Genomic DNA, 25176 nt, shown 5'->3' on the forward strand with positions numbered 1-25176 from the left:
AGAGAGAGAGAATCCCAAGCAGGCTCCATGCTGTCAGTGTGGGGCCCCATGTAGGGCTCAATCTCACAAACCGTGAGAGCATGACCTGAGCTGAAATCAAGAGTAGGATGCTTAACCGACTGACTCACCCCGGTGCCCCAAGAACCCTGGCTTTGGAAGCCACTGCTTTTACCTCCTCTTCTTAACAAAGCTGCCTATTCTATTAGAAAAGTGTTCCAGTCCCCAGGGAATCTAGCAGGCGTTAGGGAGTCCCTCATCTCTAAACTGGGTGTCACAGTATCAGTACTTTCCTCTCAAACGAGTGCCTTTAATGTCAACCATTCCTAAGGCCAGAAAAGAGAAAAGACAGTGATAACAACTAAAAATATTCAATTTCATAGTATTCAATTCAAAATATTCAATTTCATAGAGCATAATACCAAGAGAAATAGCAGAGTATACTATATTCATCTTTTACACTCCACACTGCTGTTTTATTTGAAGTATTTTTATGTTTTTTGTAAATAAAGAATAAATTCTAAAATATGTAAAAAAAAAAAAAAAAAAAAAAAGGCTGGACAATAATTAACCAAAAGGCTAACAATAGCTATATCAGGGTTGAGGGCTTGGAGTCTATTTTCATTTTCACGTTTGTCCTCGTCTGAATCTTTTTAGTTCTTTTCACAGATTGTGCATTACTTTTGTGATTAAAAAGAAGTAATAATAAAATGTGCTTTTATTTAAGTTGGTTTGTGTGCCCTGACCTCCTGCACCTCTCTGTGGAAGCGGAGCAATTTATTTTCCAAGAGGTGGGCATAGAAGGGCACGAGTGGGACTGCAATCCGGGTCAGGGCGAGGCTGTGGAAAAATACCAGTGATGCCTCACGCTCAGCACGGCTCTGGTGAAGGCCACTAGTAAGTCACCCCTCCTTCATCCTCTTCCCCCTCCATGTGAAATAATCCCAGTTCCTCTCACCTGTTGTCGTAAATCTGTTGTACATCTCTGAGCCTGCTCCTAGCGCCCCACCATCCCTGTGGATTCCCAAGGCAAGCAGCTCCTCCACGGGGGACGCGTCTAGGAAAGAGAGAGCGAGAAGATGAATCTGTGGGTCTCTGATGTTCTAAATTGGTGGTTCTTCCTGACTTTCGAGAAGGGACCTCAAAAGACAACATGCCTCCTACCGACCGAGGCTCTGGTCAATTAGGGGTCTAGGTAGTCAGGAGATGGATTATCTGCTAATATGGCTAGATGCTCGGTTGGAGAATGTGGCTCAGTAGGATTCCTTGTACCCTAATGAAACAGACTTTCCTACCAATCCCGGGCAGCAGTGAACAAGGCACCCTCCCTGTGAGGAGTGAGACAAGAACTTGTGCTCCCTCCCAGGATCATAGTCCCAAGACACTAGGAAGAGGAAGACACTGGTGACTCATGCCTGGTTTCTCCTAGTGTTCCTCCTTCCCTAAGTGCAGAAGGAGAGAGGCAAAAAGAGGGGCCTGGACATGAGTGCTGATGACCCTCTACAGGAAGGAAATACGTGGAGTGGGAAGAAAGCATTCTCCTCTCCCAAAGTTCTTACTATTTCTTGGATTATAGAACACTTTGAGGATATGAAGCAAGCTATAAACCACCACCTCAGAAAAGTGCACATATGTCCTGGACTTTGCTGGTAATGGTTTATATCTGCCTGTCTTTCCCTTTCTTCTAGAACCCCCATTTTCCTCAGAGGAACTGTTCCTCTTCTAGTCTATGTGAAGCTATGCAAGCTGTCAATCAGTATGTTCCACCTCCCCTTGCTTACAGGTGGGACATGTGATCCAATCTATTCAATCAGAGAAGCTCATGTCCCTGTGGCACGGGGCGGGGCGGGGCGGGGGGGGGGGGTGGGTGGTGCACGTTGGGGAAGACCCCTTGTTATTAAAGGAATATTAAACTGGAGAAAAGTAAAGCCTGGGGCTGTCCATCGCTATTTTGTCTGACTAGTGGAGTCTCAAGAGTGGAGGCCAACAAGGGGTGCCTGGCTGGCTCAGTCTAAAAAGCATGGGACTCTTGATCTCCCAGTTGTGAGTTCTAGCCCCAGGGTGTATAGAGATTACTTAAAAATGAAAAATCTTAAAAAAAAAAAAAAAGGAATAGAGCCCAACAAAGTGGAAAGGTGCCCTCAGGACAGTGTTAAACCCTCGAATCTGGTCACAAAGAAAACCTAAACATAAATGAACCACATAATTTCCTTTTTTTTTCTTTCCCCTCAAACTAGTATGTGAGGTAGGTTTCTGTACCTTGCAACATACGTGCCCACATAATAGAACTTGGCCTCCACTTTCCAGGGGTGGTCAGACTCTGAAGCTCAGGCCTCCACTGGCCATTCAGAGTCCTGTTAGCGGTACCCCTTATACATTTGAAAATTGATCAAGTGAGGTAAGAGATTCAGATACATCAGATTACTGCATTTGGGGAGGCAGTACTTCCTTCTTCATGTTGGCTCCATTTCTGCCTCGCAGCACCTCGAAAACCCCAAACCCCACCGAAAGCACCAACCAGAGGGCACACAGCTGGAGAGAAAACAGGCAGTGTGGGTGTGTTGGAATGCAGGAGATTCTGGGAGGAAGAGGAAGACACTGGCGACTCATGCCCAGCTTCACCTGAAAAATTCGTACTGTATTATATAACTTAAAAAAAATCTCTTTCAACTGCAAAATTTCAAAATTCTTTCCCCAAATCTCAAGAACGTAAAAAAAATCTCCAACTCCCCAAATTAGGATTTGTACTGCTGGCGTGAGCTTTTCCCATCAAGACCATATAGATTGGCTTTCCCATGGATTTAGGATCAAAGGGCTCCTTCGGGTTATGTATTCCTTTGAAACGAATTCAAAGGCATGCATTTCCAAAGTGCAGGGGGAGCTGAAAAGCCTTCATCCCTGCTGAATGAATCAGCATCCTGGGAGCACAGGTGACACGTCCTGACCCATCCCTTCACTGTCTGATAAGCCCAAAGGTCATAGCTCTGAACTTGACCCCACTTTTCCTTCTTCCTGCCCCTTTTCTGGGTTTTCTGATAAGGTGCCCTAAGTCAGCTGTGACACTGTTTTCTCTCTCTGCAAACATAGTCCCCAGGGCGTGCACTCTGCCTGTGAGCTCCCCAGCTGCTTCCAGCTCTCCCTCTGCCCACAGCCCTTTAATTGCTGCATTCCAACAAATTAGCCATGTGACAGAAGATTATTTTTAACTTCAATAGAGCAGCTCCCTCTCTTTTAATATATCATGCTTGGCCCACATTCCCTCGGTGAAAAGGGCACCGTCGGCTACTTCTGAGAACTTTTAATTACTCCAATTGTTTGCAAACCTCTTAGAAGCTTGGGGGGAAAAATTTCTTCTCCTTTCCCAGTTTTCCCATTTCCTATTTAACGGGAGCTGAGGCTGAGTCCAACCTGGAGACTTACCAGCTTCAACAGGTCTCCTCAAATCTCCTCCAGCCCCCTCTACCTGTCCTCCTCCACAGGACTTTTCTTCCTTCCTTCCTTCCTTCCTTCCTTCCTTCCTTCCTTCCTTCCTCTCTCTCTCTCTCTCTCTCTCTCTTTCTCTCTCTTTCTTTCAAGTGCAAATCCACTGGGAGAATGAAGGGAGGGCAAGTTCCAGAGTCACAGGAACTGCATCCCAATGACACATGGAGCCTGGAAGGCAGCAGGAATGAACAGGGGTTGGTGCCTGTGGCCTTAGGAAGACTGAGCCCTCAGCATCTTCTAGGTCTTGGGATCCTGCAAGAGGGTCCTAATGATTGAGCTGATTCTGAGTCTAAGCCTTCCAAATTTGAGTAAACCACACAGACCAATGAGCATCTCATTGACAATCACATGGACTAAAAGCCTTCTCCAATTTTTCTGAATGTTCTAAGTCCATGATACTTCTCTAATCTCAGGAGGCCAAGTGGGCTATGTGGCCAGAAATGATTGGTATTGTATCAACTACCTTCACCTAGAAAGGTAGAGATCGAGTTTCATTTTGAGTCTCCCAAAAACCGAGAAATGTGCAATTTCTTTTACCTGAGATTTGCAAAGTAATTCAGATAGGTTCTATCAGTATGGAATCATCCCAGATATTATCTATGCTTTATGCATTTTGATGCACAGTGAATTATAAAAAGATAGGTGTGTGTGTGTGTGTGTGTGTGTGTGTGTGTATGTGTGTATGTGAGAGAGAGAGAAAGAGAGAGAGAGAGAGACAGAGACAGAGAGACAGAGAGAATGGGGGGTTGTTGTGTATTAGTAAAAGGGAAGAAAAAGTGTTCCAGGCAGTGGGAACAGCATATATGCAAGCTGTTGGGTAGGAAAAAGGAGTGTGTTTGGGGAATTTTAAAAAGCCAATGTGACTAGAATCTACAGAGAGTAACACATTATGCTCCAAGAGCCCAGTTCTTTGAACTTTTTAAAATTGAGGTATATTTTACCTAAAATTAAATGCTAATATTTTAGTGTATAGATCAGTGAGTTTTGACAACTGCAAACGCTGCCACCCAAATCCAGATTCAAACTTTTCCAAGTCTTCAGAAAGTTCCCTAGTACCCCTGTCTAGTCAATGCCCCAACCTCGGGCAGCTGCTATTCTGATTTCTATCACCATGAATTTAACTTGTTTGTCCTTGATTTAGCAGCATATAAATGGGATCATACAGTGTGTGTTTTTTTGTGTGCACTTCTTTCTACAATACATCATCTGGATTGTTCCAACAGTTCCAATCTGTATGGTGTTTTTCTGTTGGATTTACAGGAATATGTGGTGATAAGGTCAAGCCTAACCAGAACAACTTCATTAATGATAGATTTCCCTAGCATGGGTTCAAGTCACCTTTCATAGACCACAGTAATGCCATTGAGACATGGCAAGGCACTTTTGATTTTAAAAAGGTTGGCAACGGGGAGCCTGGGTGGCTCAGATGGTTAAACGTCCAACTTCGGCTCAGGTCATGATCTCGTGGTTCACGGGTTCGAGCCCCACGTTGGGCTCTATGCTGACAGCTCAGAGCCTGGAGTCTAGTTCAGATTTTGTGTTTCCCTCTCTTTCTGCTTCTCCCCCATTCGTGCTCTTTCTCTTTCTCAAAAATAAATAAATATTAAAAAAAAAAAAAGGTTGGCAAATGTACCTCACCCTTTGATCCAGCCATTCTGGATTTAGGAGTTTCTCTTACAGATAGATATCCTCACACATGTGTCACATGATATTTGTGGATGAATATGAATGAAAGGATTATTTTTCATAGTCAAGGATTAGAAACAAACTTATAAACATCCGTAGGGATCTGATTAAGTAAATAGTAAGTAATCCAGACAATGGAACACTATATGGTCATGAGAAAAAAATGAGGAGTTTCCTCAGGTCCTGAAACGAGATGCTCTCCAAAATGAAAATAGCCAGGTGTAGAAGAGCAGGTGTACTCATTCACTTACTAAGCAGATTTTTAGGGAGAGACTGCAATGTTCCAGACACCATGCTACATGCCGAAGATACAACATTATATAGAATAAAATCCCAGGGTGCCTGGCTGGCTCTGTCAGTAGAACATGCAACTCTTGATCATTGGGTGTAGAGCTTACTTAAAAAAATTAAAATCTTAAAAAAAAAAAAAAGAATAAAATCCCTTCTCTCATGGAACTTGCTTTCTAGTGGCAGGGGTGGTAGAAAAAAATAAACAAATGAAAAATGTATTTGTATAGTGTGCTATCATTAATGTAAAATGAAAGAATGAAAGCGGGGGAAGAAAACATAAATGTGTTCTTTTATTTTATTTATTTATTTATGTATTTATTTATTTATTAATTTATTTATTTTTAATGTTTATTTATATTTGAGAAAGAGAGAGAGGCAGAGCGCAAGCAGGGGAGGGGATGAGAGAGACGGAGTCAGAATCTGATGTAGGCTCCAGGCTCTGAGCTGTCAGCACAGAGCCCGACACAGGACTTGAACTCATGAGCTGTGAGATCATGACCTGAGCCGAAGTAGGACGCTTAACCACCTGAGCCACTCAAGCACCCCCGTATTTTTATTATTTTTTTTAAGATTTTATTTTTAAGTAATCTCTACACTCAATCTGGGGCCCAACTCATAACTCCAAGATCAAGAGTCACAAGCTCCACCCACTGAGCCAGCCAAGTGCCCCACAAATGTGTTCTTTTAACTCTGCACAAAGTATCTATCTCAGAAAAGACACGCCAGAAACTGGTAGCACAGAGGAAGGGAGCTAGGAAGCTGCAGGATGAAGACAGAACAAATGTCATTTAATGTTCTGTGTATCTTCTGACTTTAAATTATTGAATGGGTTATCTAATCCAGAATTAATGGATATAATTACAATATTTTGATCAAGTTGGAAGAAATGTTTGGCAGCATTGCCCAGCACCTGGGCCCTCAAGTGGTGGGAAATGCCTTACGGCTTTTTAATCACAGCAGGAGGAAAGGGCTGGCCCCCAGCTGTCACTCACTGCAGTCATGAACCAAGTCATGGCATCACTCTGGTAAGATAAAAGAGGCACCGAGAGGACAGAAGGAAACAAAATCAGTCTTCAGTCACATATGCTTCATGGGTATTTATAAAAGCCTTAGGCAGCTCCTTCCTAAATTTGAATTAATGTCAAAAGAGAATCATTTCAGGAAGTATGAGTTCCTCTCTTCAAACTTTTTGGGACCATCCCACTCTGGTATGAATCGCATAGAGCCAAGTTCATTCACAGGGAACATCTGTGGGGGAGACGGGAAGCACAATAAAGAAACCATCTGACACTGAACATGGACATCATTGTCTTTTTTCCCAGCTTCCCTTGGGACATCCATTTGTTTGGTTGTGCGGGAAGGAAAGTCTATAAAATGTTTATGGTTATTATTTCAGTTTATTCATATAACATGTAAAAATGGCAATTTGGAAAAGGACTTCACTGAGATATGCATTCTTTGTGCATGTTTGTATGGCAGAAGCTTCACAGAGTTGTTGGAAGGTGGCTTTGTGGCTCCTTGTGGTTTTTAGTTAACCAAAATGATTTAAAAAAAAAAGTTTTGCTTTGAATATCAAGTTTCTAATTATTTATCTTATCTCACAATAAATTACCTCTTTCAAAATCCTTCCTACCATTATTTTTCTTATATTTTTATTAACTTTTAATTACTAGTTAATACAGGAATACATTCTGGGGCACCTGGATGGCTCAGTCGATTAAACGTCTGACTTCAGCTCAGATCATAAACTTGTAGTTCGTGAGTTTGAGCCCCACGTCGGGCTCTGTGCTGACAGCTCAGAGCCTGGAACCTGCTTGGGATTCTGTGTCTCCCTCTTTCTATGCCCCTTCCCTACTCATATTCTCTCTCTCTCTCTCTCTCCCTCTCTCTCTCTTTAATGAATAAACATTAAATTGTTTTTAATAAAAAAAGTAGTACTTTCTTCTTTTTTAAAAAAAAAAGTGTTGCAGATAAAGTTTTGGTTCTCTTTAATCATTTTCCATAATGCTAATTTAATTGGCCTCAAGTATGGCTGGCAAATAATTACTTTATCATAGTGATTTTAATATGCAGCAAAGTGTGAGAATCACTTGTCTAACTGATTTAGGACTCCAATGTTTGGAAACTCAACCCCCTGACATGATGGGAAATACATATTTTTAAAAATACAAGAAATAGTTTTCGTTTTTTAAGTGAAGGATGAGATTTGCCTTTCAAAATAGATTGCATTTTAGCAGAAAATTTCACTGCGTAAATAAAAAGCCAATATGCATTTCTAGAATAGAGTCTGGGGACAATGAGACCCTAAACTCACCATATAAAAGTTGTCATTGTTGTGGGCATGTTGCACCTCTGTAGATTATTACGATGTGGCTGGAGACTGGGGATTGAGGAAGAACTGACTGAAGAAGTTTCTTGGCTAGAGAAAGAGAGGGATGTAAAAGACCCTTGTGAAAGAGTCAGGCTGAGACTCTTAAGTTCTGTGTTGTCCAACATGGTAGCCACCAACCACACATGGTTATTTAACCTTAAATTTAAGTGAATTGAAATGAAATCAAAAGTTAAGTTCCTCAGTCATGCTAGCCACATTTCAAGCACTCAATAGCCACATATAACTAGTGGTTACCATATTGGATGTAAGTATAGAATATTTCCCTCATTAAAGAAAGCTCTACGGCACAGTGCTACTCTAGAAATAATTGTATGTGGTCTTACCTAGTAGCTAGTTTTAAATGTTCATTCATGCAAAAATGAACTATTGGGACCTCATCAAAATAAAAAACTTCTGCACAGCGAAGAAACAATCAGCAAAATTAAAAAGTAACCAACAGAATGGGAGAAGATATTTGCAAATGACATATCAGATAAAGGGTTAGTATCCAAAATCTATAAAGAACCTATCAAACTCAACACCCAAAAAACAAATAATCCAGTGAAGAAAGGGGCAAAAGACATGAATAGACACTTCTCCAAAGAAGACATCCAGATGGCCAACCGACACATGAAAAAATGCTCAACATCTCTCATCATCAGGGAAATACAAAGCAAAACCACAATGAGATACCACCTCACACCTATCAGAATGGTTAACATGAACAACTCAGGCAACCACAGATGTTGGCAAGGATGCGGAGAAAGAGGATCTCTTTTGCCCTACTGGTGGGAATGCAAGCTGGTGCAGCCACTCTGGAAAACAGTGTGGAGGTTCCTCCAAAAACTAAAAATAGAACTACCCTATGACCCAGCAATTGCACTACTAGGCATTTATCCAAGGGATACAGGAGTGCTATTTCAAAGGAGCACATGCACCCCAATGTTTATAGCAGCACTATCAACAACAGCCAAAGTATGGAAAGAGCCCAAATGTCCATCCATGGATGAATGGATAAAGAAGATGTGGTGTATAAATACAATGGAGATTACTTGGCAATCAAAAAGAATGAAATCTTGCCATTTGCAACTATGTGGATGAAACTAGAGGGTATTATGCTAAGTGAAATTAGTCAGTCAGAGAAAGACAAAAATCATATGATTTCACTCATATGAGGACTTTAAGACACAAAACGGATGAACATAAGGGAGGGGAAGCAAAAATAATATAAAAACAGGGAGGGGGACAAAACAGAAGAGACTCATAAATACGGAGAACAAACTGAGGGTTACGGGAGGGGTTGTGGGAGGAGGGATGGGTTAAATGGGTAAGGGGCACTAAGGAATCTACTCCTGAAATCATTGTTGCACTATATTCTGACTAACTTGGATGTAAATTAAAAAAAAAATGTTCATTCATGAAATGTAATCACTTGCTTTATTACCAAGCCTTCAACTAAGTTTTAAAGACATGAATAGACATTTTTCCAAAGAAGACATCAGATGGCTAATAGACACATGAAAACATGCTCAACATCACTCATCATCAGGGAAATACAAATCACAACCACAATAAGATACCATCTCACACCTGTCAGAATGGCTAACATTTACAACTCAGGCAACCACAGATGTTGGTGAGGATGTGGAGAAAAAGGATCTCTTTTGCCCTGCTGGTGGGAATGCAAACTGGGGCAGCCACTCTGGAAACAGTATGGAGGTGCCTCAAAAAGTTAAAAATACAACTACCCCATGACCCAGCGATTGCACTACTAGGTATTTATCCAAGGGATACCAGTGTGCTGTTTCAAAGGGACACATGCACCCCAATGTTTATAGCAGCACTATCCACAATAGCCAAAGTATGGAAAGAGCCCAAATGTCCATCCATGGATGAATGGATAAAGAAGATGTGGCATACATATACAGTAACATATAATGGAATATCACTCGGCAATCAAAGAGAATGAAATCTTGCCATTGGCAGCAATGTAGATGAAACTAGAGTGTATTATGCTAAGCAAAGTAAGTCAGAGAAAGACAAATATCATATGATTTCACTCATATGTGGAATTTAAGATACAAAACAGATAAACATAAGGGAAAGAAAAATAGTATAAAAAGAGAGAGGGAGAGAAACCATAAGAGACTCTTAAATACAGAGAACAAACTGAGGGTTGCTGATGAGGTGTTGGTGGGGGGGATTGGCTAAATGGGTGAGGGGCATTAAGGAGGACACTTGTTGGGATGAGCACTGGTAAGTGATTAAATCAGTAAATTCTATTCCTGAAATCATATTACACTGTATGTTAACAAACTTGGATTTGAATATAAAAAAAAAATATAACAGCTAATGGGGCGCCTGGGTGGCTCAGTCAGTTAAGTGGCCGACTTCAGCTCAGGTCACGATCTCGCGGTCCATGAGTTCGAGCCCCGCGTCAGGCTCTGGGCTGATGGCGGAGAGCCTGGAGCCTGCTTCCGATTCTGTGACTCCCTCTCTCTCTGTCCCTCCCCCATTCATGCTCTGTCTCTCTCTGTCTCAAAAATAAATAAATAAATAAAAATTAAAAAAAAATATATAACAGCTAAATGTAACAGCTAATATTCATTGAATACTTATATATTGGTCAGTTCTCTTAGTGGCAGACAACACGTTTCACTCTTATCAATTTAAGCACAAAGAGATTTATTGAAGGGTATGGAGAGTTCACAGAATCATTAGGAAAGTTAAGAAATATGCTCTAGGGGCTCCCAGGTGGCTCAGTCGGTTAAGCATCTGACTTCGGCTCAGGTCATAATCTCACGGTTTGTAAGTTCGAGCCCCGCATCGGACTCTGTGCTGACAGCTCGGAGTCTGGAGCCTGCTTCAGATTCTGTGTCTCCCTCTCTCTCTGCCCCCCCCCCACCCCACACACACTTGTGCTCTGTCTCTCTCTGTCTCTGAAAAATGAATAAATGTAAAAAAAAAAAAAAAGAAAGAAAAGAAAAGAAATATGCTCTAGACTAAACATCCAGGAATGACTTCCAAAATTATACTGGAGAACGGGGTTGACAAGCAAGCTGCAGCCTCGGCCACCATCCAGAAGATTCAGAACTGCTAAGCTGCCACCATCAGCTGCTGGCTCCAGAATAATGTTGCCTTTGCCATGATCAGCACAAGCAAAATGGATGCTTCACGCCTGCCTCTCCTTCAACAGAGTTCAGAGCTCTCACTCTACAGAACTCCACAGAGTTCACATTTGTCTCACACAAATGGCATCTAAATCACAAACAAAATCGGAGCTGCAAGGGAGTTTGAGAAATGTACCAAGTATTTAGCTTCCTAAGCTAGAAAGAAATTGGGATGGATTTTGAAAGAACCAATCTAAAGTATCTGCCACAACTCGCCACGTGCCAAGTCCAGTAAACATGTCTGATCTCATTTCATTCCTACAAGAATTCAGTGAGGAAGGCCCTATAATTATCCCCATTTGACCGATGAGGACACTATGGCAAATGGTGGGACTCATAGGATGATCTTAGTTGCGCTTTTCAAGTTAAAGGAGCCCTGTGTCCACTCTAACTAAAGTAAGCACCGAAGGGACAGCTGCCTGGAGGAGCCAGGATGGAAGATGACAACCCACAAGAATAAAGCAGCAGTCCCAAGGTGACAAAGGACAGCCAGAATGAATCTGAGAACTCAGGAGTGGTGCCAGATTCATGCCAGATTCCAGAGTCCCTGCTCTCCACAAGTCCATGCTGCCCCCAATGGGAAGAACCAGAACTCACCCACACGTGACAAAGACCAAGAACACTTTCTTGGTTACATTTCAACAGCCCCAGTTATATCTGTGACACAGAGGGCAGTGCAAGTAAAGAACTCAGCAGGGAAGGCTTCCAGACGGAGGTGAGTTTTCAGTTGGTTTTAGAGAAGTGTTAGCTTACGTACATCTGTCAGAAGGCAGAGGCTTTCAGATGAAAGAACTCACGTGTCTCACGCCAAGACTCAGGGCTGAAGCGGGCAGCCACTGTAGCATATCAGACCAACGTCCTTGCCTGAGGAGGAAGGAGGTGGGTCAGTGTTTAGGAGAAAACAATAAAGAAGCTGGTTGGGAAGGGAACTGATTGCAGGATAAAATCACATGAAACCCTACCTATGATTATAGCTATATTAAAATATTAATAGAGTATATATTGAAATTCAATTAATTAAAATCTCAGGGAGTGGGACCCAGAAATTTTCTAAAACTCCAAGTCGATTTGTCCTGATTTGCCTGTCACAATGGCTGCTCCCGGTCCCATGTCTCCTTCCCTGTGAAAAAGCCCAAGCTTCTGGTGCATGGGGGCTGGGGCCCCTTTGCCATGTCATTCTTTTTTTTTTTTTTTTAACATTTTATTTATTTTTGAGACACAGAGACACAGAGCATGAACAGAGTTGGGTCAGAGAGAGGGAGACACAGAATCCGAACCGGGCTCCAGGCTCTGAGCTGTCCGCACAGAGCCCACGTGGGGCTCGAACTCACAAAGCCTGAGATCGTGGCCTGAGCCGAAGTCGGTCGCTTAACCGACTGAGCCACCCAGGCGCCCTGCCATGTCATTCTTTCCAGGAGACATTTTAGTAGGATCAAAAGATAACCATGTCAGACAGAAGAATAAATCTCAAGGAAATGGGTCACTTGGAGCTGGGAGATTCAGAATAATTTGAGAAACCAGCGTCAACATCTCAGAAATGCACTAGGATGTGTGTTTCTTACTTACTTCACTCAAGTTTTACCAAACAATATTAGTAACAACATTCTAACAAGTCTTTCCATCTACTTGGTCTTATGCTAAGCAATTTAATATTGCTTTATATGATTTAACCCTCACAACAATTACCTATACTAGAGGCAATTAATATTGCCATTTTACCAGTGAGGAAACTGAGGCTTAAGAAGTCTCACAACTAAGAAGTGGACCCTGGAGTCCATAGATTTAGCCATCCCGCTATGCTGCCTTGATTTCTTTATCCTTATTTGTGTTTCCCTATTATTTTTCACACGTTATGTTTGTTTACTCATTGTCTCTTCACTCCTCCAAAGACGAGAAGTTTCTTAAATGTGATGATTAAGTCTGACTCATCTTTTTACACCCTTAACCCCAATACCTGACAAAGACTAGCACATAGTACTTAATATGTGTGAGTTAGACAAAGCTTTATAACATAACCATTCACTTTATTTTTTTTATTTTATTTTTTTACATTTATTTATTTTTGAGAGACAGAGAGAGACAGAGCATAAGTGGGGGAGGGGCAGAGATAGAAGGAGACAGAGAATCTGAAGCAGGCTCTAGGTTCTGAGCTGTCAGCACAGAGCTTGATGTGAGGCTCAAACCCATAAACTGTGAGATCATGACCTGAGCTGAAGTCGGACACCCAACCAACTGAGCCACCCAGGCGCCCCACTTTATTTTTTAAAAATATTTATTTATTTTTTAGAGAGACAGAGACAGACTGCGAGCTGGGGAGGGGCAGAGGGAGAGAGAGGGAGACACAGAATCCAAAGCAGGCTCCAAGCTGTCAGCACCGAACCCACGCAGGACTCAAACTCATGAGCCATGAAATCATGATCCGAGCTGAAGTCGGCCGCTTAACTGACTGAGCCACCCAGGCCCCTCCATTCACTTTATATACTTATACACAATGACTCTTGCAGATAGTCACAGCTTCTGGGTAACAAGTTGATGATGTGAGTCCTCTCATTTCATATATTGCCATGGTCAAGTGTGAGGGTCTTAGAGTCAGATAGTTACAGGTTTGAATCCTGCCTCAGCCACTTCTTAATGGTATAGCTTTTGGCAAATGTTAAACGAAAAAAGTTTTGGGGCACCTGGGTGGCTCAGTCGGTTGAGTGTCCAACTCTTGATTTCAGTTCAGGTCATGATCCCAGGGTCGTGGGATCAAGCCCCACATTGGGCTCCATGCTGAGTGTGGAGCCTGCTTAAGATTCTTTCTCTCTCTCCCTCTCTCTCTCTCTCTCTCTCTCCCTTTGCCCCTCTCCCCAACTTGAGTTGTCTAAAAAAAAAGTTTATAATTTATAAAGGGTTGTTTGTAAAAAGAGCACTGCTCTTGGGTCCTGAAGAAATAACTGGAAAAGTTAATGATTCCAATGCTTAAAAATATATCTGTGTGTACAGGCACATCAAAAGACGCTCAACATCCCTAATCATCAGGTAAATGGAAATCGAAACGATAATAAGATATCACCTCACTCCTGTCAGAATGGCTACTATCAAAAAGAAATAGCAAGTGTTGGTGAGGCTATGGAGAAAAGGGAATCCTCATGCACTGTTGGTGGGAATGTAAATTAGTGCAGTCACTATGGAAAACAGTCTGGGGTTCCTCAAAAAATTAAAAACAAAACTACTGTACAATCCAGCAATCACATTTCTCGTTATTTATCAAAAAAAAAATGAAAACACTAATTTGCAAAGACATCTGTACCCCTAAGTTCATTGCAGCATTATATGCCATAGCCAAGATTTGGAAGCAACATAAATGCCTATTGGTAGATTAATAGATAACAAGTGCTATGTACCTGCAAAGGAATATTACTCAGCCACAAAAAGAATGAAATCTTGACATTTATAACAACACTGGTGGACCCAGAAGGTATTATGCTAAGTGAAATTTCTCAGAGAAAGACAAAATATGGTATGATTTCACCTCTGTGTGGAATCCAAAGAAGCAATACAAATAAACAAATAAAACAAACCAGAAACAGATTCATAGATACAGAGAAAAAACTGATGGTCGCCCGAGGGCTGTAGGATGTAGGAATGGACGGAATAGGGGAAGGAGGTTAAGAAGTGCAAACTTCCAGCATAGGGAATATAGAAAATAATATTGTAACAACTTCATATAGTGACAGATGGTAACTAGACTTACTGTGGTGACCACTGGTGATGTATATAAATATCGAATCACTATGTTGTATACCTGAAACTAATACGATATTGTATTTCAGTTATTCTGTAATGACAAATATGTACCTGATCAAAGTGATAGACAGGTGGGTTCTCAGAGGAGCTCAGTGTCTCGCTACAGTAGCCAGCAGCCTGCTGACCCTCTCAGCTCCTCCTACTGAGAAAGATGGAGAAGCAAAAACAGGGAATTGCTGTGGTTAAATGTTAACTTGTGTTTATTTCTCTACAACTGCAGGCTGTTTAATTTGGCCAACCCAGTGAAGATTCTTTGGTAAACTTGTGCATAATTTCTAAACACCAGACCTACGACCTTTACACACATGCTAAACATTTATAGAGTGGAAGAGTTCTCTTTTTTCTCCATCAGTGAATTGAATAAATACCAACACCCTCCCCTTTCCCCCCGAAAAAGTATTCTGTGATCTACACTAAAGATAAATTGGTAATAATTCATCCTGATCAGCAAAGGGTTGTAAAGCAGATTCTTTGATAAGCCAATTAATTCCAGAAGGCACTGGGGCTTATTTCTTCCCGATACTGATTTATATTCTCAAAGCCATAGAATGTTAGAGCTGGAAAGAAACCTTTTAAGATTATCTCATCAAGCCTTCTGATTTTAATGGAGGAGAAAACTGTGCACTCCAGAGAGGAAAGTTTAGACTCACGGACAAATGTTAATAAAGAAAGAATCATACAGAAAATATTTTGTCATAACAATTCCTACAGAACTGTGGTTATTTTTTTTTTTTTGTTCCTTTTATAATCTGGTGGTCCAAATACAGTATTTGGGCCTGGACTTGGAAATCTGTGGACACTAATCTTCAGCTTTGTGCTGACGTCAGAGATATTTGAGAAGCACTGCTGCCCCCTGCTGGAAATTTAAAACCTCACAGCTTCTCAAGGTTCTATGTAATTTTTTAAGTCAAAAAAATTCTAAAAGTAATATTTCCTTAAGTTATTAAGCTTAAATTTTTTTCATTTTACTTATTTCATAAAGATAGAGAGAACACATGCATGTGAATGGGGCAGGAACAGAGGGAGGGGGAGAGAGAGAGAGAGAGAGAGAGAGAGAGAGAGAGAGAGAGAGAGAATCCCAAGCAGGCTCCACACTCAATGCAGATCTGTGGCAGGGCTGGATCCCACAACCCTGGGACCATGTCCTGAGCAGAAGTCAAGAGTCAGATGCTCAACCAACTGAGTCACTCAGGCACCTCCTGTTAGTAAGTTTAAATAGTATGGAAGGGTATAAAGAGAAAGCCAATACTTGCCCCCCTTCAATAATACTTCCCAGTGAAAACTGCCATTAACAATTTTATTGAACATTTTCCCATAATTTTTTACTTATATATTTGTATATGTCTGTGCACATGTATATAATTTTATAGATATGTAGGAAAATGCCATGCAATGTCTTATAGCTTATTTTTCTTTATTTTGGATATTTAAAAGCTTCCTAATTTTTTTTTAGAAACATATCTTGAATATTTTTAAAAAAGTAATCTCTATGCCCAACGTGGGACTTGAACTCACAACCCAGAGATCAAGAGTTACATGCTCTTCCAACTGAGCCAGCCAGGCACTCCCAGGTGCTCCTGTCTTGAGTAACTTTTTTAAAAAATTGTATTTTAGAGAGAGAAAAAGCATGCCCGTGAACATGGGGGAAGGGCAGAGAAAGAGAGAGAATCATAAACAGACTCCACACTCAGAACAGAGCCCAATGCAGGACTCGATCCCACAACACTGGGATCATGACGTGAGCCAAAATCAAGAGTCAGATGCTCAACCTCCTGAGCCACCGAGGTGCCCCTTGAACATCTTTTCAAAGCAGCATATTGACAACCTCATTCTTTTTTATGGGCGGATAATAGTCCATTGCTTGGATGTACCATAAATTATTCATTCAGTCTTCTTTTGATAGACTAAAATGTAAATCTCTCTAAGAGCAGGGAATTTATTTACTATTTTGTTGTTGTTACTCACCGCTGTCTCCAGTAATGAGAATAATACTCAACAAAGTTTGCTTAGTAAGTAAATGGACACTTTCCTAGTTTTAAGAATTTCTGTTTAAAAACTGTTCTGAATGCATTTGTGCCCATATTTTTGTGCATTGGATAAAGTCTAGGAGGAAGTACAGGTTCAAAGGCATGTGAATCTTAAGTTTTGACAGATACTGCCAAATTTATCACTTTTGATGAAGAATGGATCCAGATGTTTAATAATTCTATCATTCCCATGACTGACTTGACATCAAAACCAGAAGCTCCCAGAGAATTAATGAAACATAGCTGCTTTCTGCACATCCCTTTTCTGCTCTAATTCAGTAGTGGGGTGGCACAGAATATTTAACATGCCCCGCCCCCCGGCGTGATTCCCATGCACACTCAGAACTGGCAATAGCCACATAATCTACCCATGTCTTGCTACACTGCAGCAGATGGGAATGTGCTCCTATATCCTAATCTTCATGTGGTAACTCATTTGTTATTCACCTGATGCTTATCGAGTGCCTACTGTGTATAAGACCCTATGCTCTCTCAACCACACGCAAGATTGTACAGGGGGTGTGGTATGGATTTCGCCACTGCCATGGGTGGTGGTGCTGGGGGCGAACGGGTGAGTTTGTCGGTATACGTGTTGGCCGGTGGCTGGGGTTTGGGGAGGGAGCAATGTGTGGGTGAAACTTGGGAATCCTGCAGCACGACAGTGGCAGAAATTTTTTAAAGGCCCAGCCCTGCCCTCAGTGACACGTATGTGTGTCTAACAAACATGGAGCCAGCGCAACTTCTAGCTCTTCTTAGGCAAGTGCTACCGAGGGTCGCCAAAAGCCGAGGAGTGGGGCGGGGCACAGCCTCTCCCCCCTGGGCCCTTGTAAGCCAGATAAAATATCATGCAGATGCGACACATGTGGGAAATGCGCCATGGACAGCCAACAGATGGCAGTCATAAAAAGAGATGACAGATTCCACCGTCATTCACGACCCACCCAAATGTCACGTCCGCTGGGCTCTTTCCCTGGCAGTTCCTGCCCCAAGCAGGTGTTGTTTTCATGTACTCCATGGCAGTTAAAATATAACAACAGAAGGGAAAAAAACCCACCAGAAAACAAACTGCTACTACTATTCCCCAAGGCTTACTGTATCATAACTTCTGACCACATTACTGTATGACCCCATTTTATTCTCCCGACAGTGTAGCGAACTCAGAGAAGTTAAATAACCAGACAAAGGCTACACAACTTGTTTAGTAGATTGATCTTCACATCCTTTTGCTTGCACATCTCATCACATAATTTTGAAAAATTGTGTATCCCTAGAAACAGACATTTATGTCTGAAATGCATCTACAGCCACTTAATTTATAACAAAGGAGGCACTACAGAAAGCAGGGGTGTTTTGTTTTATTTTGTTTTTTGAGAGAGAGAGAGAGAGACAGAGACAGAGGGAGAAAGAGAGAGAATCTTAAGCAGACTCCACATTCAGCAAGGAGCCCAACAAAGGCCTCAATCCCACAGCCCTGGGACCATGACCCGAGCTGAAATCAAGAGTCAGACGCTCAACCGACTGAGCGCCCAGGCGCTCCTGGATTTTTTACTAAATGGTGCTGTAATAGCTAGATACCCATATGGGGAACACAACATCAAATCCAGGTGGATAAAAGACAAATGTGAAAGACAAAAATCTACGACTTTTTAGAATATATGAAAATATTTTCTCGGCTTCTGAATAGGAAAGGATTTATTAAACAAGCCACTAACTGCTCAAGATAAAGGAAAAGAATGATAAAGAGAATGATTCAATTACACTAAAGTTACACATTGTGGTTCACAAATATACTACAGAGAGTATACTAGATAAACTACAGAGTAAGAGAAGATAATTGCAACAAATGTAACCATATGCTCATCAGCTTGTTGCAACATTAGGCAAAGGCAACAGTGTTAAATGGTACAACTACTTTGGAAAACAGTTTGGCGTCCTTTTTGTATAAATGTTATACAGTTGCTCCTTGAACAACATGGGTGGTTTGAGTGAATTGTACAGGTCCACTTATACATGGATATACACTTAATACTTTTTCTTATACTTTTCTTTATTTTTAGTAAGTTCTACATCCAATGTGGGGCTGGAATTCATAACCCTGAGATCAAGATTCACATGCTCTGCAGACTGAACCAGCCATGTGCCCTTTCTTAGAATATTATTATTTTTTTATTTTTTTAACGTTTATTTATTTTTGAGACAGAGAGAGACAGAGCATGAACAGGGGAGGGTCAGAGAGAGGGAGACACAGAGTCTGAAACAGGCTCCAGGCTCTGAGCTGTCAGCACAGAGCCTGATGCGGGGCTCGAACTCACGGACCACGAAATCATGACCTGAGCCGAAGTCGGCCGCTTAACCGACTGAGCCCCCCAGGTGCCCCGACTCTTAGAATATTCGTAATAACATTTACTTTTCTCTAGCTTATTTTATTGTAAGCATATAGTATATAATATACATAACATACAAAATATGTGTTAATCAACTGTTTATCGGTAAGGCTTTTGGTCAACAGTAGTTAAGTTTTGGGGGAGTCAAAAGTTACATGCAGATTTTTTACTGTATGGGGGTCAGTGTCTCTAAATTCTGCATTGTTCAAGGGTCAAGTGTAGTTCACAATTAAAAAGAAAAGAAACCACTGACTAACAATGTGTATCTCTTTCCATATTTTAAAGTTGACATCTAAAAGTTTCCATCTTGGGGCACCTGGGTGGCTCATTCAGTTAAGTGTCTGACTTTGGCTCGGGTCATGATCTCATGGTTCGTGAGTTTGAGCCCCACGGAGCCCAGAGCCTGTTTCAGATTCTGTGGCCCCTTCTGTCTCTGCCCCTCCCCCACTTGCACTCTCTCTCTCAAAAATAAACATTAAAAAAATTTTAAGCCTCCATCTTACTTTTTATTACTTGAACAACAATGCTTATAGAAGCCTTATGTTTAATTGTCCCAAATAGAACACAACCCAAATATCTATGGAAAATGACTAACTAAATTGTTGATTTTCATAAAATACAACACCACTCAGCAATAAAAAGGAATGACATGGATGAATCTCAAAAACGCTGTTATGCAAATGAAGTCAGACACAAAGGGTATCTGCTGTATGATTCTGTTTATATAAAATTCAGAAACAGACGAAACTAAGATGTTTGAAATCCAAACAGTGGTTGGTGGATGAGGAGTGACTTGAAGAGGGCATCAGGGAACATTCTGGGGTGATTCATCACACATTTAACTAGATGCAAAATATGTACTTTCTGGCAGATTATGGATCTTAAAATTTAAAAATAAAACTGTGATATCACTGCCATAAATACATCCAATGAAATATAAGTACCATACTGATTTGATATTCACCATCATCCATTTAAAAATTTAAAAATATGGACAAGCCCTTCTTGACTAGTCCTTCATTTTAAATCATTCTTTTTATCCTTGAAATCCATATCTCCCACCATATATTACTCTAATGTAACATGTTTTTATGTTTGAAAGTCCCTTATTCATCATCTATTTCTCTGCAACAACATATGACCATGTATTTACATTTTTTCTTTTTTTAGATTTTAAAGTCTTTAGAAATATGCTATCACCACAAGGGTTTAAATATTAATTTTCTTTGGACTTAAGCTAACATTATAAATTATACACTAATAATATCAATCAAAGCAGCATAAAGTTATGTCCACTGAAAGTTAATCTCTTAATGAAATGAATGAAGGAGTAGTTAATGGGACCTTAAGTAGTCTTTTTTTTTTTTTTTTTTGAGTTTATTTATTGAGAGAGAGAGAGAGAGAGAATGCACACGTGCACATACAGGGAGGGGTAGAAAGAGAGGGAGGGAGAGAATCTTAAGCAGGTCCCATGCTCTTACCGTGAAGCCAGAACCAGGGCTGGAACTCACAAACCACGAGATCATGACCTGAGCTGAAACCAAGAGTCAAACGCTTAACCGACTGAGCCACCCAGGTGCCCCAGGACCTTAATTAGTCTTGAACTATGCCAGTATTGGTATCCAAACTTAGTTTCTTACAACATAATATACACCAGAGTGGGATGTAGATTATATGCCTTACCTTTTGCAAGGTGGGAGACAGATGATTGGGACAGAGAAACTGGCAGGATCTCTGACTTTGGAGTATTCTCAGATCAGTTTTAAGAAAGATAACACATGAAGGTTGATCCCCCTTGAGAAGTCTTCATGCTTAGGGATGTGTATAATTCCAGTTTGAAGATGGCCAGTTTAGAATGTGCTGGAGATGGAATTCTATGTCTGACTACCAGCCTAGATTCTTTCAACTGTGCCATACAATCCTATTTTATTTCTTATCACTTTGACCTAAAACAACCATTTTAGGAATATTTATTTGCCTTTTGGGGGATGGTGGGCAGCTATGGAAGGAATACATTACCATTGCTCAAAATTAAAATACAGTATCATTTTTACATGTCGGTCTTCCATCTAGACCTTGAACTCTCACAGGGAAAAATTAGTGTTTTATCTATATTTGTGGCCCTAGAACCTACTGAGCTTCAACTCACAAAGCAGGGCCTCAATAAATGTTGAGCAAATGCCCATGGAGGACTAGACTATTTTTTTTTCTAGATCTCACAGCATACTACCTAAAAAATCTTACCTAATATAAGACTGGAAATGTCCTATCCTGGACTGGAAGTTATTAGGCTCTGAAGCTTTTCTTGAGCTTCATACATGAGTCAGGCATCATGCTAAGGCTTCATTAAGGATAACATTTATTGGGGATCTTTTCCCTCTACTCCTGTAGAAAATTAGGAAAAATTAGAAAAGTCTAAGGAAGAAAATATTTGAAATCTCTTGTCATTCTATCTTGGTTAATATAAATAGATCTGGATTTAAAATTGGACTCAGACAACAAAAATCAAATCAAATCAAATCAAATCAAAAAATAAAAGTAGGAGGCAGACATAAATTCATTATAACATCTTGGGCAAGTCAATCTTGTGGAGCCTCAGTTTATCCATCTGTAAAACTGGCATAATAATACCATTTTTTGTAGGATTTTGATGAAGATTAAATGAAATAACAGCATTTATTTACCCTAGCATAATACATGGTAAATAGTAAATGTTAACAAAAAAAAGTGTACATGATTGTAACTGACATAAATTTGTGGTCACATTATATGTTTCAATTATTTTTCTCTTCTTATTATATCTTGAGTATGAAATCATCTTTGGGTACATATTTATTTATTTTCTTGTTTTTTGTGAGGGGACATAATTTTTATCACAGAGAAAATTTCTTACTATGAACACACCAGGAGTTACTTAATAACCTTATTTTTAGATCTTTCTAGTTCTAATTTTTTGTACACTATCAGTAATGCTGAGATGAAAATGCTTGCACTCAAATCTTAGTGCACTTTTACAAGTATTTCTACAGAATGAATTTCTAAACAATGGAAGTTTTATGGCTTCTGCTATTTGTTGTTGTTTGTTTATTTGTTTTTATTTTTTGTTTTGTTTTGGTTTGGTTTCCCTGAATTGCTCTTTGGAAAGTTTTTATAGATTTACAGTTTCACCAGCACTGGCCAAAAGTACCTGTTTCACAGCACCCTCCCTGACACTGGGTATTATTATTTTTTTTAACCTTGCCAATTTAATTGACATGTATCAGGCATTGTTTTACAGGCTTTACCTCATTTCATCTTCACTACAATCCTGTGAAGTGTCCATTTGGCAATCTGTCCTCTTTAGCAGATGGGGAGAAACAAGACTACTAGAGGTTAAGTTCTTACTCAAGCCAGTAAATTATTAGGCCAGGAGAAGCCTGTTGATCATTAACTTGCTGACTGTAGCTTTTCCCCTATACCACACTGCCTCCTGCTGGTGCCCAGAGGGAGGGCAGGAAGCACTGAAGCTCCTCAAAGCACAATCCTTAAATAAGAGTTGAATATTTGTGGTGAGTAAAGAAGAGAAAACCATATGACGGTGCAACTTTGAAAAATGAGGAGAAAACTAAACAAGCTTTACACTTAATGTTTACACATTTTATGTAAGTTACAGCTTAATTTTAAAAAAAGGAAAGGAAAAATGAGAATTTTGGTAGAGAAGAGGAGGAAAGACTTTTCAGGAAAATACTGGATGCATTAATAAAAATATTTTATGCTTACTGAGCCCAAATAATGAGCCAAGCCCTCTGTGAAGGGCACTGGAAATAGTAATTCACTTAATTTTCATACAACCCCATGAGGCACGTCTATTGTTTGTGCCTCACAGATAATATAACAGAGGTAGATAGATGGTTAAGTAATTTGCCCAAGCTTATGTGACTAACAAGCAGAAGAGTCAGAATGTGAGATAGGTAAATTGGCTCCTGGTTAAGGCAGGCAGGCTGGGATGGCAAAGTAGCCCAAATCACCAAAGATCTGTCACACTTAGAGGCCTCTTCCTATTCTGGAATGTCCACAACACAGAAACTTGGAAAGACCAGGATACTATACAGATTCAGGTCTATGTCTAACTAATTCAAGGGTCTAGCATGTGATTTCTCAACCTCAATGATGCTGCCACTTGCCCACCTGAGTTATTCTTCAGTGGTCCCAAACTGGGTCTTTGCTGGCACTAACCCAAAGGGTCAGGTAGAAGAGGCTTTGAAGCTCAACCAGTTGCTGGGCCTCTCAGGGAGGGGGCACACCACTCACTACAACTGGTATTTCTCTATTTGGTATGGGTACTGGTTGGTAGATTCCAAGAGCATCAAAGAGAGCTATTGGTGACTCACATCCTATGTCCCCACTTCCTTCCTACATTGACTCCAGGCCCACTTAGTTCTTTGGAAATACTCCTTACCCATTCATTCCCCTGGCTGTGGAAGATAGGGATAATGATGTTTCCAATGAAGAAATGGGGAATGGACTCTCCAAGGTCTACTGGCAAGCCCATCACAGAAAAAAAAAAAAAAAAAAAAGTAAGGTTCAGGAATGTGTCCAGCAAGGTGAGGGTTGCAAGTGGATTTGGAACTGGAGTTGGACAAGAAGAGAACCTGGAGAAGGAGAGAAGGACCATGATTTTTTTTAAGTCCTCTCCAGGCCAATCTACAAGGACAAAAAGGGAGAAAAGAACTCAGGGAAAGTATCCTGTGCAGTCATAAAATTATAGTCAGCTGTTCTGTATCTAGAAAATCACAACACAAACACATAAGAACTGGGAGTTTGTCCTAAGAATGTCTCTGTTTCGGTAAATATAGTTTGCTGGTGGGCATGAAATTACATTTCAATAAATATAATTTGCTGGTGGTATGGTCTTTCAGTGTGTATCAAAAGCCTTCCTCATGTGCCTAGTCAATTCGATCCAACCTCAAGAAATGTGTCAGGCTCTGGGCTAGGTTCCAGGATGTAGAGTGAACAAGAAACTAACTCTAAACAATGTATTTCAGGAAGGATGATATATGAGCTGCTAAGGAGGAAGCAGCAGGGCGATTTAACCCTGCCCAAAAAGCCAAGAAAGGTTGAAATTCTCTTAAATGAGGCTTGACTGACAAGAAGGACTTAGTTAGGCTAGAATAGACAAGATGAAGGTTCCAGGGCGATTGAGTAGCAGGTGATAAGGAAATGTTACAAGTCGCACATACGTGGGGCGCCTAGGTGGCTCACCTAGGTTAAGCATTTGACTTTGTTTCAGGTCATGATCTTGTGGTTCGTGGGTTCAAGTCCCACCTCAGGCTCTGTGCTGACAGTTCGGAGCCTGGAGCCTGCTTCAGATTCTGTGTCTCCCTCTCTCTCTGCCTCTTCCCCTCTCACACTCTGTCTCTCTCTCTCTCTCTCTCTCCCAAAAGTAAACAAACACTTAAAAAAATAAAAAGAAGTTTTACAAACGTGAGCTCAAAATGAGGTTGGCAAATAGGCAATCTCTTCAGGCTTTAAATGCAAAGTTAAGGCGTCTGCAACTTGTTCAAAAACAAAAGGGAACTGTCAAAGAGTATTAAGTGAAATATTTGGATATGTGTTCTACTGTGTATCCTTCAACTCACTAATTCTACTTTAAGGACGTGATCTTAATGAAATAATTATAAATTTGTGCAACTATACTGTTAAAAGTATGTTTCTAATATTGAGACGGTCTACAATTAGAAAAATTTGAAATTTCCTAAACATCTTACAGTAGGGGCTTAAATAAAGAAAACTTTGGTTCACCCATATATTAGAATGCTAAAGATTAGTAGCTGCTAAAGATGCTGTAGGGGAAAAAAATGTAATGGCATGGAAAGATGTTGATTATGCATTAAATGAAAAATGAAGGTTATATAAAATATATATAGTATAATGCCATTTTTAGTAAATACACACACACACACACACACACACACACACACACACACATGGTATGCAAA

General features: G+C 40.5%; 1 protein-coding gene across 3 annotated transcripts in view; it reads right to left on the reverse strand.

The window, feature by feature from the left end:
• Window positions 1-289: 289 nt before the first annotated feature.
• NIP7 (nucleolar pre-rRNA processing protein NIP7) overlaps window positions 290-25176 on the reverse strand; it is a 62078-nt gene continuing 37191 nt past the window's right edge. The window contains exons 5-6 of one of the 3 annotated variants that reach the window (XM_027076094.2): window positions 956-1054; window positions 290-323 (exon numbers count right to left, since the gene is read on the reverse strand). In XM_027076094.2, coding sequence (XP_026931895.1) covers window positions 995-1054 — 60 coding nt within the window. In that variant the 3' untranslated portion in view covers window positions 290-323; window positions 956-994. Of the gene's footprint in view, window positions 324-955; window positions 1055-11755; window positions 11863-25176 lie in introns of those variants that run through there. The other 2 variants (XR_003426219.2, XM_027076096.2) reach the window with 2 other exon arrangements.

Source organism: Acinonyx jubatus, chromosome E2 (assembly GCF_027475565.1).
Source record: "Acinonyx jubatus isolate Ajub_Pintada_27869175 chromosome E2, VMU_Ajub_asm_v1.0, whole genome shotgun sequence".
Classification (NCBI taxonomy): Eukaryota; Metazoa; Chordata; class Mammalia; order Carnivora; family Felidae; genus Acinonyx; species Acinonyx jubatus.